Source organism: Trypanosoma cruzi, genomic scaffold, assembly GCF_000209065.1.
Source record: "Trypanosoma cruzi strain CL Brener 1047053516295 genomic scaffold, whole genome shotgun sequence".
Lineage (NCBI taxonomy): Eukaryota > Euglenozoa > Kinetoplastea > Trypanosomatida > Trypanosomatidae > Trypanosoma > Trypanosoma cruzi.
In genome coordinates, this window is record NW_001849365.1 from 4,366 (window position 1) to 19,322 (window position 14,957).

At 52.6% G+C, this 14,957-nt stretch overlaps 2 protein-coding genes and 3 pseudogenes across 2 annotated transcripts, besides 3 other annotated features; all 5 read left to right on the plus strand.

Moving 5' to 3' along the window:
- Tc00.1047053506171.10 (retrotransposon hot spot (RHS) protein, putative) lies at window positions 1–805 on the plus strand (the record flags this gene model as incomplete). Its single annotated transcript, XM_804479.1, has 1 exon — window positions 1–805. A coding segment is annotated over one exon (805 nt), but the record flags the coding sequence as incomplete, so codon positions are not given.
- Window positions 1–14,957: part of a sequence feature (areas not merged during assembly with more than two copies in the genome that could not be assigned to a particular haplotype) that runs on past the window's edge.
- Window positions 1,020–1,471: a mobile genetic element.
- Window positions 1,180–1,213: a sequence feature (AT_rich).
- Window positions 1,585–4,467, plus strand: Tc00.1047053506171.20 (annotated as a pseudogene).
- Tc00.1047053506171.35 lies at window positions 5,355–6,380 on the plus strand (annotated as a pseudogene).
- Tc00.1047053506171.50 lies at window positions 9,154–11,733 on the plus strand (annotated as a pseudogene).
- Tc00.1047053506171.60 (trans-sialidase, putative) lies at window positions 12,933–14,957 on the plus strand (the record flags this gene model as incomplete). Its single annotated transcript, XM_804480.1, has 1 exon — window positions 12,933–14,957. One exon carries the CDS (start codon window positions 12,933–12,935, stop codon window positions 14,955–14,957), a length of 2,025 nt encoding a protein of 674 aa, XP_809573.1.

Below are 14,957 nucleotides of genomic sequence, written 5' to 3' on the forward strand. Positions count from 1 at the left end.
AAGAGGCGTTGAGGTATTTCTCAACGCACCGATATGTGCTGATATCGGGTTTCGAATTGCAGACCGTTTGGAAAAGAAAATGGGTGCGAAGAACCTTTTGTTGATAATATTGGGATCGCATGGTGCTCTTGTTTCCCGAGCTCTGGAACAATTAGGTTTGCGCGCCTTCATGTATGGGGAGCTTGTCTGTGCATTAGTAGAGGAACTCAAGGAGCTGAGGCCACCAGAACGTAGTGAAGCACGGGATTCAGTGCTGAAGGTAAACCATCAAGGGCACCCCACTCGCACCGTTGGAATAAGGGAACTGGAAGGCGGTGTCACGAGGATTCCGATGGAGTACGGGGTGCTGTACCTACCGAAGGTTGAAAACTTTCCGCTGATGGACGGCTTTTTCTTCATGGAGTCACCGCGGAGGACGCTGGTTGGGCTGCAGATGACTACGGCGAGTGCGCACCACACGATACCCAGCACCGTGAGGCAGTTCACTGAGCGCCTATCGGCATATTTTGAAGGATGGGACGAATTATCCCGAGACCTGTCGTGGGAGATGATTTATATACAACACGCAGACAGCAAAAAGATATCAAAATGGCATGAATGTGATCGCGTCAATCGCAATAATGAAACCGACGCTGAAAAAGAGATTGTGGCGTTCTGGGACGGAAAGGTACACCAATACCAGTTTGTGTTAACACGTGATTTTGTAAATAAAATCCGAGAAATGAAAACACAACAATCTTGGGGGAAGAGGGATAGGGAAGAAAGTTGGGGAAATAATTGGGGAACAGAGTGCACATCGTTTTGATGAAATATATTGGGAGTATTTTAACGATTTTTATATGTGTGTGCCTACGGGGTCTAGACAGTGAGTGCCTTTCCTTTCAGAGAACCGTTGTGATCGGCATTGCCACACTCACCACACCCTTTTTCATTTTATTTTATTTTTTCCACCAGAGGCGCATCGTCACTGGAGGCTGTTGCGCACTACAGGGGCCGCATAATTTCTCTTTATTTTTATGGGATTTTGTGAAAAGAATGCCTGAGAGGACGGCTGGCTGCCCAAATAAATTCATATCTCGCGCAAACGAAGATATCTCTCCACAACTTTTCCTCTTCTATCGCACTGTCTTTTGGGAGACCGCGATTGAGGGAGTCAGGGAGCCGACAGCTGCCAGACGGAATTATTATTATTTTTTTATTTTTTATTTTTTATCTTCCACCCACCCACTTTGTGATCCCCGACTTGCGGCGTTTTTTTGTGGCTGGAGGAGCCCCAAAGGCCTGCCGCTTCGCAGGGGATAAGTGTTTCTAATTCTAACCATCTGCAGGAGTCAAGGGCGGTGATTGACGGAATGTGCATATATTTTGGGGGAAACATTGCGGCGAACTCATTGCCTCTCCATCTACCGACTTTTTTCTCCTGTCCTTTTTGGATAATTTCAGGATCCGCTCAGCGGCCCAGAAGATTATTCAGTGTTGTTTCCCTCTCGGTCTCACTCTTCTTTTCTTTCTGCCTGTCTTTGAACTTCCTGTCTGTGCACGCAACAAACACACAGCGCAGCATTCAATGTGATATTCTTTCAATGGAGGCGAAGGCCGTTCCTGCTCTCACCAAACCACGACGCCGTCCTCGCAGCTCCCCGCGACAATGCGGGTGGACGGCAACACGGCGCAGTTGAATTGCCCCCAGCCCCTGAGGGATGCCGGATTTCCGGTTGCTGGAGCCTTGTTTGACGTCGATAAGGCGTTGGACGTGCCGGACGCAAGTACACTCTTCCGAAAATTGTGTGCCACTGCCGCCCCCAACTTTGCTCAGGACCGCAAGAACATGGTGGCCCTCAGCTACGGCGTGCGTTCGTCACCAAAGCGACAACTCATGTACGGCTCTGCAGCTGGAGAAGGATATGCTGCTTGAGTCATCACCGAATTTATTCGGCTGGGCGCCAAAAAGGGCATTTTTGCCTTCTCATGCTACGTCATTGGGTCAACAGAGCACCGCGCAGACCTTCTTGACGCCGACAACGAGCTCGGTGTTATTGTGGGCTCCGTGAAGGAGGGACCTCGTGTGCGAATGGCGGCGCGAATTTGTGTCTCATTGGCCGGCGACGTTCGAGCGGCGATGGACACTATTGTCAAAAACTATGAGAAATACTTTGCCACCGTGCTGTGTGAAAAGCAGCCAACGCCTGAGCTGGAGGCAATGCCTTCCTATTTGCGCAACACCGTCGTCCTTCAGCTTTACCGCGATGATGGTGAGGCGGAGTTTGCAGATTACATGGATGCAAACTCCCTGACATTTGTCGCCTTGGGAGATGCCGAACGGCCCGCCTTGTGTGGCATTGATGCCGCCGCGCAGCTACACTACGAAGGGGCCCAACGAACACTGGTGTCGGGAGCAGGAATTGTCTCCGGCATTCGCCGCCGTCGTCTGTGCATTCCCTTCGGCATGTCAGAACTCAGTCAGTTGTTGCGCCGAGCGTACAACACGGAAAAAGGCAACCACAACAATAGCCTCACTGGTTCTACCGAGACGGTTTTATTGGCTCACGCCTTTTCGGATGCCGTGTGTGCGGAGGAATCGTTCCATTGTTTCTCCATGACTCGTCGTGTTGGCAATATTCTTGGCTTGACCGGAATCGGATCCGCCACAAGGGATCTTGCCGTTGACAAGTGGCGTCCTGATCAGGGCATCATGGAGTTGCGGGATGAACTCATGATTGCCCGGACCGTGTACGACTACAGGCTTTTTAGCTATGAATCCAACAGGCCATTTCAGGCATAAAGGAGGAGGGGATGAAGCGCGTCAACGCCATTGAGAGCAACCGTGAGGAGGCGCGGGAACGGCAGCTGAGTGTGGTTCGCGAGCGCGCCAAGCATGAGGCGGAGAAGATGGCCGAAGAGCTTGAGCGGAGAAGTGGGGCCACGTTGGACGAAATTGGGAGGACTCTGGAGGCGAAAAAGCGGGAGAGCAGTGCTCTGCAGGCCGACCGCGAAAGCCGCATTTGGGAGTGCGAGCATACGCTGGAGAAGATCCGAACGAGGAAAGAGGACGAGGAGAGTGCCTCGGAGAGGTTGCGGCAGGCGATGCAGCAGCCGGAGCAAGGACTCAGCCTGCGGCAGAGCGCCACTGAGACGAAGGAGCAGCAGCTCGAGATGGTTCAACTTGACGGGGCGAGGGGGCGAGAGGCCGTCATGCGGGAGCGGCATTCTATTGAGGCGGTGCGAAGGTCCGTCCGGAAGGAGCGGTGTCGCCAACGGAGGCAGTGGATCCATCAGATTAAGGAAATGAATGCAGAATTCCCGGAGCAGGTGCGTCCCTTGGCCGAGGAGCGGAAGAAGAAGTACGAGCAGGCGACAGCCAAGGAGGACGCCGCCGAGAGGGCTCTTGCTGCCGACGTCAAAATGATCGAGGAGTATTTGCCGAAGCTCATTTCCCTTGAAGACATTCCTGTGAATCCGGAGGAGACGGACATCATTCGACACCAGTTTGACGAGGTCTTCACGCAATAAGTACAGACATAATTGGCCAGTGCCGAAGAGGAAAAGTCCCGCAAGGAGAGGCTGGGACGAGGACTCGAGGTGTATCGACAGCGTATGCTTGATGACTACGTGGCAAAGAAAAATGGAAAACTGCATGACACCGATGCAACGGAACGCCGCCTCAGTTCTGTTGTGGATCAGGTGCTGAATTAATTACGCAACGGGGTCTGCGTGACAAAGATACCGAGCAAGGGCAATGGTCGCAGACGCCTATATTTTCTCTCGGAGGACCGCAAACGTATTCATTCCTGTGATCTGGACCGTCAGGGATTCCCGTTGAATCGCAAACAGCCTCCAGTCACCATGTGGATACGTGACATCGAAAAAGTTATCGGCCTGTCCACAACCTCATTTGCGAACTACAGCGGCGAGGCACAGCTGGCAAAGACACGCCAGGAGGCAGTTTTTGACAATGGGACGCACCGCCATGATCCCACGCGAAAAATCACTCCATCCAGCCTTGGAACAAACAACCACCGCGCATTCGCACTTTTACTTCGCGGTGGGAAATCATTGGAGGTGGTTTGTGAGACTGACAACGACTGCGAGGCCTGGCTTGTTGCTCTCAAGCGTCCACTGCATTTGAGGACTCCTGCGGAAAGGCTTCTTGAGGAACGACGGGGTACGTGAAGAGACGCACGTGCGCAGCCAAGCGATAATGACGTGGAAATGCGGTGGGGTGGCCCACCTGACATCCGCAATATGCGAGGATTTGTTTTGTTGGCCCCCGATGCAGCGACTCGTTGCGGCGAGCATCACATTCCGTCAGCCCTTTTCCTTCGTGTGGAACAGGAGCCGGCGGAAAAGTCTGAAAGAAGCACAATGACCGCCTATGGCGTCCGAGTTTGCTCGGGCCTGGACCTCTTTTGCTCTGGCCGACTTTACGACTACTTGTGCGAAAAGCGTGTCGTTCCGTCTCCGTACTAATGCCGTGGGATCTTTTGTTTTTCTTTTTTTTTCCCATGGCTATCTGTGGTTTTCTTGTGTGCTCTTTTGGATGTATTGAGGCGGCTGGTTGGAGAGAGGCTAGCTGCCGCACAATTTTGTGTGAAGAGGACTTTTGAACCCCACGTGTTTGGGTTATTAGCGAGTAAAGGGAAGAAAAAAGGAAATGATGGTCACCACCAGTGCTGCTGCTGCTGTTTTTTTCCTTTTCTTTGCTGCCGGTTTGAAGTGGGCTATCCATCATTTCTTGTGGGGGTTCCACACTCTTCTTCTTTTTCCTCTGTTTCTGGGTGCGTTTTTTTAGCACCACCGTTGTGGGGCCGTTGCTTTGCCAACATGCATACGGGGGTGGTGCTCCTTCCCATAGATGTGCCGTGAAAAATTATTAATATATTTTCAAATGCGCCGTGTGCTTCTCTGTGTGCGTGTAATGTGGGGCTTAGGCCTCACCCAGGCAGGGGCAATGACACCTTTGCGCCATTGCGAGGCGGCCGACGGTGCGGTGCACTAGCAAAATAACCTGTGCGTTCCATATCGCATAGAGCATTCGCTACTGTGGGAATCGAACATTTGTTTTTTTTGTGAAACTACCAGGGCTTATCCACTGGGTGCGGTGCGTTGATTCGGCAAAGGGAACAGAAGGACCTCCTCTATGAGGTGTGCCTGTGGAGGGAGAACCGAACTGCCGCCTTGGTGACTATGAAATATTGGTATTTATCTGAAACGAGAGGGTGCATCGCCGTGCATGACGAGACCTTATTTTCACACGGACGTGAGGCGGCGGGTGGAGGAGGCCAACGGGCATGTGCAATACGAGAGCGATGCCATTGTTGCCTGTTGAGATGATTTGAGCATTGATGATGATGACGATGCGGGCGAACACTCTCAGGTAGAAACGCTCTTCTCGATGTCAGGATATTAAAGTTGCACGGTAATGTGCCGCAGGTTGACCGGCCCTCTTTTTGTGAGGTTTTCCAACACGTCGGTGGAGCTGCTCGGCGTTCTCCAAAAGGGTGTTCTGTTCTGCACAGGCGTGACTGCCCGAGGATTGTATCCGCCACGGGCGGACTGAAGTGTGCACGACGATCCTCCGACAGATCCAGCGTGTTGTACTCACCGCACTGGACGGTCAATCCCGCATTGGCAACGTTGGGGACTCTCTGCTGTTCCTCATGCCACACGAGGCAGGATGCATCCCATGCGTGAGGACTCTTTATCGCCAAAGAGAGAGGGATCAGTGGCTCTTTACGGGAAATGAGGCGGGAGCAGCAGCAAATGGAAGAATGCTAATACGATCCGTCTCTTTACACCACCTGACGACGCTGGACCCAAAAGGGGAACCACATGTGAATGCAGAGCATGGCCACTTACATGTGCACTGTTATTCGACCTGTCGTGAAGCGGGATGGAGCCGTCAATGACTCACCTGGCAGGGATGCGAGCTGGAACGATGATCTCATCCGACTCGCACCGTGTGTGTTCCCATCGTACATCCGGGCGCACGCAGGGCACTCCAGAGAGCCTATAAACCGTTTTCTAAATTTGTGTATGGTCACATTGGCCACATCGCACACGGCTTCCTTCTTGGCAAGAGACCCGGTGATGTTTGGGCACAACTGCGGAGCTTTATTGGGGAGGACGCGAAGACCGCGAGAGAGGCGTCTTCTCTCGACACACAGGAGGGCGGAAGAGGGTGCGAGGGTTTTCGAGGTTGGATGCGACTGCGGTTGGAGGTGCGTCACGATGATTGACCGCGAAGCGTGATTGTGCGGAAGCAGCGCAGTGTGACGTGTAGTACTGCTGGGCGGGGAATTGGACGGAGGCTGGCACGAAGTGAAGAGAGAAGTGACACACCCATGAAGCAAGAGGCCAATGTTGCAGTGACGTTGGTGAAGTGTTTTCCATGGGATGAGCTGAGATGTTTCTCCCATGGCGCTTAGCTGTGCCCGCGCCAGCCCGTGTTTTCTATTTTTTTGGCTCCACAGAGTGTCCAGGCCTTTGGTTCTTGCTTGCTTGGCACTCCTCCACAATGGGAGTCAACGAGTCACGACGACCCATCGGGATGCCAAACCCACGGGAATCGTGTACTTCAGCGTGGTCAATCTGGATCAGTGAGCGGAGACCTGCGGCACCTCATTCTGCGGCGAGTATCTCACGCACTGTCACGGGTATCGGCGCCTGTGTGTGTCTGCCCTATGACCGGCATTTGTATGGCGCACGCCCTTGGCAAGGCTGAGGGAAAGGGCGGGGATCCCCACGGGCACGTGTCTGCAGTCAGAATGCGTGAATTGTGGACTTGTTTGTGCGGCAAGGCAGCAGGTCGCTCAGGAGAAGCATTATAGACTGGGAGTACACTTTCTAGCGGCGCGTGCTTGGTGACTCCTGAGGCGAATGCCCCAAAGGGACGTATGTGGGTGATGCAGATGCACTGGATATGCACAGTGCCATGCTTCGTGACAGGGAGCGAGGCAGGTGTAGCGTGATTCCTCCTGCCACGGACCTGTCAACTTTTGAGGAGTTGGGGTGAAACTAAGTGGACAAGCGTGTGTGTCTTCACTTTCTTGCCGGAGGACGCGCAGCGGTTGGTTTTCTTTTGTTATTTTGTTGTCACTGTGCCTGCGGTGACGTTAATGGGGGGGTTTGTTTTCCAGGGGCATTCATTGTGCGATTTGCGCGTGTTTGTTGTCCATCAATTTCATCACCACCGAATATGGTGTTGCGTAGGATCGGAATACATGGATGTGCGAGAGCATTGTGTCGCTCGCCCGTAATAACACACACGCACACAGTTTCAGCGCGCCTGATACGTCACGTTCTTCAGAACGGTCGAAATCACTTGTGGGACATCACTTCATTTGCGGCGTCGGGAAAGTGAAGTAAATGAAGAGATATGCCAAAAACGCAATGCCCCTCCATAGTACCGCGGGCTGGCGGCGACAAGGATCAGGGAGCCTCTACCCAACATTGAGAAGACGGCAGCGCTCTGATGATCCGGTTTGCTCTTTAGGAACTTCTAATTTAGTGTGCACCGTGTGGGCCCTTTTGCTGCGGATATGCAGAGGGGTGAGGTGGGGTGGAATTATTGTTGAGGGCAGAACGGACGCCGCCTGACCTTTATGGGAGGGATGCGTGGCGTTATTCCGTGTTTCCTGGCCTGCGTTGTCACATTCATGCTGTGAGTGCGGATGGCCACAGCAGTGGAGCTGAATACGGTTCAATGTGTGTTGCTCACGGGGACTGCGCTACAAATGTTTTTTGTTGGGAGGCCCAAAGGAGGGGCGCATCGCCGTTGCGTGATTCCCGCGGCAGTCCATTACCCTGCGACTGTGCGTGCCGCCGTCCGCTGCGCCACTGCAAGCCTTCGTCTTTGTGAGAAATGGGGAGCGTGACTGCTGTGGCGGTGGTCGAATGTTCCCGAATTGGTGCTTTTGGTGATCCCACTTGGAGCGCCGAGCAGCGAGGGGCCGCACACGCCCAGGAGGTGGGAGTGTCAGCTGCAACCGCACCTGCGATTTGTTGTTGGGATGTGACAAGTTTCTTTGTTATTTTTGTTTTTGGTGATATGCGGGGCAGCGGTGTGTTGGCGTGTGCGGGCTGCTCATGGCTGCGGGTGTTGTCTTTCCTGCTGTTCTCTCGCTCCAGTCCTTTGCGTGCGACGGACCAAACGTTTTTACGGGCGTGTGGTGGAGCCGCGTTCTTGTTTGAAAAAAAATCCTTTCGCAGGCATAATGAGACTGCCGTCCGTGCCACACGAGGTAGTGGGGAATTTCCTGGGATTTATTGGCGGGGTGGCACCGCACTCATGCCGTTTGGTTGATTTGTATTCCACAATGCACGGTGATGGGGATGTGCGGTGAAAACTTCCTCCAGTGGAGCGACATGAGCAGCACGGGGAGCGGGACGGAGGAGTGGTGGCTGCGTGCTTCCCAGTGATACGTGAATGGCGAATGCAATAAGAAAGGCAGCGTGACGGCACTCTATTGCCATGCACACCGCAGATATTTTCCATAAAGCATGCAAGTTACACTCTTTTCTGTTGTGTGTGGGATTACCGTGATGCATCGCTGTTGTGGCGTGTATGATTTGCGGTCCCTGCGTGTGGCCGTTGCTGCACCGAATTTACTTTTTATTTTGTGTGTCAGGGGCTATGTGCCCACGTCCTCTTGCAGAGTGTGTGCGGTGGACGGCGGTGCCACAGGGGTGCGGGACCGTGGCGAGCGGTATGCGTGGACGAACTCTCCACGCCCACCACGTTGTTATTGTTGGCTCTCTCAAACACTGTGCTGGGTGGATGGCACCCAATTTCCGTCGTTGTTGTGGTCCTCGTGCATGTGGTGTGCCGTCACAAAATGTGAGTGACTCTCTTTTTTTGGCTGTGAGTCATTTCTGTGAATGTTGTTTCCCTCTCATCATTATTTTTGTTGTTGGCTAGTGTTGTGCTGTAACTCAATCCAACTAAGAAAGCAAGGAGAAACAATGCCTGGTGGGTCCATGAGAGTGCAAGGTGGCAATGCCGAGAGTCAAGCGTCTGCTGTGCCGCAGGGAGATGGTCAGAGGAGAGCGAGGCAGGGGTTTGAGAGTGAGACAGATGAACCTGATGAGACGCGCAGAAGAGTGGAGGAAGTGCGGCGACCGCAGTGGACACTTTTGAGTCGGGTGGAGGATGTAATGCTGGAGGGAAGCACTAGCAGGACCAACATGAAGCTGAATGATTTTCTTCGGAATCATGTTGGCGGCAGGGCGGCCGTTGATGAAGACCACAACGTGACGATGGAGATGTTTGTTCAGGATCCCGAGATGTTTATCCAAAACGAAAGGTTATTACGCATAATAACGGCATTGCTCTCATACAAAGAGCTGGAGGCTATTTATAAACTTCATTGCGAGGGTGTATTCTCCCTCTGGCAGTGGAACATCTATGAAAGAAAGGATACGGCCACTCCTTTTGCAAGGGGAAAACTAGACGCGGCTATTTCCCAGGTGCTGAATGAAGAGAGGCATGAGACGGAAGAAAGTCGTTGGGCGGAAGAATGGGCAAGGCGGCGGCAAAAAGTAGAATTGACCGTTGCCACCACGATCAAAGATGTGCTATTTAGAGGAAGAGTTCGCGTCATGGAAATGCAATTGAATGATTTTCTTGTGATGGAGTTGGACGGCATGGGCATTTTGCCCGCCAATCGGAATGTCTTGCTGAAGGATTTTGTAAAGGATTCTGCGAGGTATATTCACGGTACGTTTTTACTGCTCGAAATGCAGGCATCCAATCATTACAAGAGGATGGAGAGGGCTGTAAGGGATGAAATGGATATGGAAGAGGATGTACGCAGGATTTACGAGAGAAGTGTGGACAATCTACTGAAGTGGTCATTAGCTGCTGAGGAGGTAAAAAGAAGTGTTCATTGCATCACTAAACACTTTTTGGATGCAGCCTTCATTGAATTGATGAGCTCAGTGACGATGAGTGCGCCGATGAAACTGGAGGGACACTGCGAGTCTGTGTACAATGCGAGGTGGCATCATTTCGTGGAAGTTCCTGGTGGCGAGAAGACGGGACTGGAAGTGAGGGAAGGGTAAGCACCACAGTCATGGAATTACAGGGCAGTTGGCTACTGTATCGAAATGGATGACGGTGTGCAGCAATCCGGTGCACTGCGTTCCAGGCAGATGGTGCTCACCTCAGAGAAGGGATGGCCGTACACGTGGAATCTGAAGGGGGTGGAATCCGCTTGTGACTGCCATGTGAACTGTGAGGTGGAGCGAGTGTGGCGGATCGTCAGGAATGATCTCACCGCGTGGTTCAGCGGTTACCGTCGGACCCACTTTAAGCCTAGGCGACGTGTGTTGGTTGGGAAGCCCGGGATCGGGAAGTCGATGAATGCCGGCTCGTACCTCCTCTACCAGCTGCTGCACTACGATGTGGAGAAACTCCAAATGGTTGTGTACTTTATTGGGCGTCAATCATTTCTGTTTGACAAGATCACAAAAACGGTGTCACTTTACATGGATGACCCCAGGATTGAGGATGTTGTAAAAATTTTTTCCTTGCGTGGGGTGAAGGGGTATTGTATCTACGATGCGGCATTGGCATGTCGTCAACCGCCTGTCGGTTTGCCTTGCAAGGGATGGGGCATGATTGTGGTGACACCACCAGACAAAAACGACTATGAACGGTGGACAAAAAAAATGGACGCTACTGCAATCGTAACGAATTGTCCCGAAGAAAACGATGTGAGGGCAATGTGCATTTGGATGAAACGCAATCGGCCCCTGCAGGAGCAAGCGGAATACTGGAAGGAGGTGATGGGTCGCATGAATAACGTGGGACCAATTCTCCGCTTCATCTTTGGCAAACAGGCATATGATGACCGCATTAAAGCGTGTCAGCAGGCCGTGGATGGGTCGACCGCTTCGGAATTAGAGCGTAATTTGGGTATTGGCTGCTGTTACTCGTCCAATGACGGTGACTTGTCTCGAAAGCTTGTGAAGGCTGTCCGAGTACGACGAGGAAACAGCATTGAGTCGCCTCTGACTGTACTGGTATCTCCCCACCTCGAACGTGAAACTTTGTCCCGGTTGGAGAATGAAATGAAGCAGTCCGATTTTATTTTTTTCGTTTCGAGGTTCTGGGATTATGTCCCACCATATATTATTGGAAAGTATGCCGCATCCGCATTTTTGAATGAGGATTTACTGCGTGCGATAAGACTCAAAATCAAGGAACTGAGACCACCAGGACGACGTGAGCCACACAGCTGTGCGCTGAAAGAGCACTCAGACACGAGCTTCACCAGAAAAGAGGTTCTGCCGCCACCGCATTACTTTTCTGAGAAGGTTGGCGTAGATTGCTGTGTGTTGTATGAGCCCAAAGTCCAAAACTTTCCGCTGTTGGACGCCTTCTTTTTCGTGAATTCAAATCCAATGACGCTGGTTGGGCTGCGGATGGCTACGGCGGGTGGGCACCACACCACCGCCAGCACTGTGAGGCAGTTCACTGAGTGCCTGGCGGCATATTTTAATGGCTGGAAGAAATTATCCCGAGACATGTCGTGGGAGATTATTTACGTGCAGCACGCAGACAGCACGCCGATGAATGACTGGCAGAGATGTGATGTTGTAAATTCCGATAATGTGAGCACGAAGGAAAGCCAAGAGATTGCGGCGTTCTGGGAGGAAGAGGTGCGCCAGTACGTAGCAGCAATATCGTCGGACGATGCCAGAAGGGACGAAGCTCACCGAAGAGGGGAATAATCACCGAGGTGGTAAAAACAAATTAGGGAAAGGGGCAGTTTTGACTTTTGGTGAAAAAATATTGTGGGAGTTATATATTTTTGGATACTTGTGTGTGTGCATGCGGTGCGGGTGCACCAGCATCAGGCGGTGGCATAGCACACAAATACCAAAAATGTCCAACACTATCGAACATAACAGTGGCAGAAGAGATTATGGAGGGAAAGGGGTTGTTTGGTTTCTGGTGAAAAACATTGGGTGGTTTTTATATGTATGTTGTTAGTTGTGTGTGCATGCGAGGCATAATTGGAAAACTGCCTCGGTATGAGAGAATCATTGTGGCTGGCGCTGTCGCAGCACCACTGCATTGTTTATTTTCTTCTATTGTGTTCTAAGGTCCATCACTAACAGAAGCATCTTCAAGGGATGGACGAAGGATAAGGTCTATTGAGGAAACAGTGCACTCCGTGTGACCGCATGGGGCGAGGCGCCGCGTCATGGGTTGATGAGGATCCGCTTCCGCGTGTGGCTCTTTGGGTGATTGTTCGCTCCGTGTGCGTTGTCTGTTGGCTGCGGGCTGTGGCCGTGTTCCGTTGGCCGTGGGACTGAAGTGGAGGCGGTGGCGGTGTGTCGCTTCTCGTTTTTGTCCATTGGTGTGATGGCTGCTGGCAGTGTGTGCCTTCCTTTTGTGTGGAGAGCCGAATCTTCTTACCCGCGGACTGACGGCACTGCGATGGTTTGTGTCTGTGATGGCTGGTGTGGAGTTGCCGACCAGGGCGAGGGCCGTGGCGGTGCTTTTCCCGTCTGTCGTCTGTTTCTTCCGTGTGTTTGTGCAGCTTCTTACTTTTTTTCTCCCTGTCATCATCTCCTCCTTTGTTTCTGCGTGGAGTGGCCGCATGCTCACGGGCCATGTTGATTGTGAGTGCCTCTTGACGGCATCCATTCATCTCTCTCCGCCTGTCTGTCTGTCTTTCCCTTTTGGATGTGGCGTGTTGCACCGCGTGAGGGCTGGCCCGCACACACCGACGGCCCGCCGTGACGCCCGCGATGGCCGGTGCGGAGTGGCGGTGCTCGCTGTCTCATCTCTTTACTTGGCTTGTTTTTCCCTTTTCCTCTACCTCTTGAACACACACACGCTAGGAAAGCAAGCAAATGAACGCGGATCGCTACTGTGAAATTGGAAGGCACTGAAAGGACCAACAGCACACACACACATTTATATGCTCTCACGTGTTGCTGCAGTGAAGGCACCCCGCACAAACAACCGTCGCCGCGTGACCGGATCCAGCGGAGGGAGGAGGGAAGGAAGAGAGAGTGAGCCGCCGAGGCTCAACATGTCCCGGCGTGTGTTTACTTCCGCAGTGCTGCTCCTCGTTGTGATGATGTGCTGCTGCACCTGTGGAGCTGCGGCCGCTGATGGAAGTAGTGGGGCAGGGGACGCACAGCTGCCGCAAGAGGTTGATCTTTTTGTGCCGAAGAAGACGCAGGTGGTAATAAAAAGTGGTGGTGCGACTGAAGTGAAGGATTCGTTTGGCTCACCCTCTTTTGCTCTTGTTGGTGAAGTGATGGTTGCCTTTGCCGAAGGTCATAAGGACTATAATGGTCCCCAGCATACATCCGATCTATATACTTCTGAAATTGTTGCAGGGTACATCAACGCGACGGAGCCGTGGTCGTCCATTGTCGCTGATATCAGTTCCGACGACTGGAGGGCATATACCGTTTTTACCAGAGAAAGTTCAAAGGATCATTTCGCCGTTGCGCTTTTACCCACGGCAGTTTCGACGGGCGGTGATGTGTTTCTACTTGTGGGAAGTTACTATCTTATTCGTGATGCTACTGGGAAGCGTTGGAATGACGATGGCTGGGATATTCATTTGCTCGTGGGTAAGGCCACGCAGTCCACGGACGCCAAGCAGGGTGAACTGATCGAGTGGGGCGCACCCACGTCGCTTTTGGCTTCGATCACTGAAAGTACTCGGCAAAGGGACTTGATGAGATTTGTGGGTGGTGGCGGCTCAGGCATTGTGACGGAAGAAGGCTGGCTTGTGTTTCCAATGATGGCGACGAGGAAAAATGATCGTGGCATTGAATCCATGCTTTTTTACTCGAAGGACAAGGGCGTTAACTGGGATGTCTCAAGGGGCATTCCTGCTGCGGACTGCGTTGACCCCCGCATTACCGAATGGGAGAATAGAGAACTTCTCATGCTTGCCTATTGTGTTGACGGCCAGAAAGTTTTCCAGTCGCGTGATATGGGAGATGCGTGGACCAAAGCTTCTGATTTACTCCCACGCGTGTGGATCACCACACAAGCAATTCCTCGGGGCGAGGGTTGGCGTGTGGGAGCCCTAATCACCGTGGAATTATACGGAAGGAAGGTCTTGCTGTATACTCAGAAAGTGGGCTATCCCCCGGGGGAGAGAAATGACATGGCGCTTTACCTTTGGGTCGCGGATAGCAACCGCACGGTCTATTTTGGACCGCTCTCTGTGGAGACTGGTGCGAAGCGAGCGTTTGCCAACACCCTGCTGTACTACGGTGATGCGTTGTACCTTTTGCAGGGGATGGGTGATGGGAAGACGGATGGCGTTTTTCTTTTTCGAATTATTGAGGAGCTGAGAAAAATCAAGTCCATCGTGAGGAATTGGATAGAAGTGGACGCCTTTTTCTCCGGGTTGTCTACACCCACGAATGGTCTTGTGGGGGTTTTGTCCGATTCATCCGGTGCCGACAAGTGGAACGACATGTACCGCTGCGTGGATGCAACCGTATTGGGCGCAATAAGGATTGAGGGTGGCTTTAAGTTCACAGGGCATGGGGCCGGGGGAATATGGCCCGTGAACAGCCGGGGAGATAATAAACAGTACACCTTTGTGGATTTCACCTTCACCCTTGTGGCGACGGTGGTCATCGAAAAGATGCCTCCGGGCGGCAGCAGCGTTCCTCTGCTGGGTGCGATGCTGGAGGATGGAATGGGCACGAAGTTCCTTGGGCTGGCTTGCGCTGAGAACAGGATGTGGGAAACAGTGTTTGATGAGCAAACGGGACAGGGCGACTTTTGGGTGCCGAAAAAAGAATACCAGGTGGCACTCATGCTAAATGGGAACGAGGGCTATTTTTACTTGGACGCAGAGCTTCTGGGGACCTCGGATACGATGCGAAGACGTGAAGAACGGGCATACGATGTTTTGGGCTTTTACTTTGGGGAGACGAAAGTGGCCGGGACAGCAGCGCATCAGTGA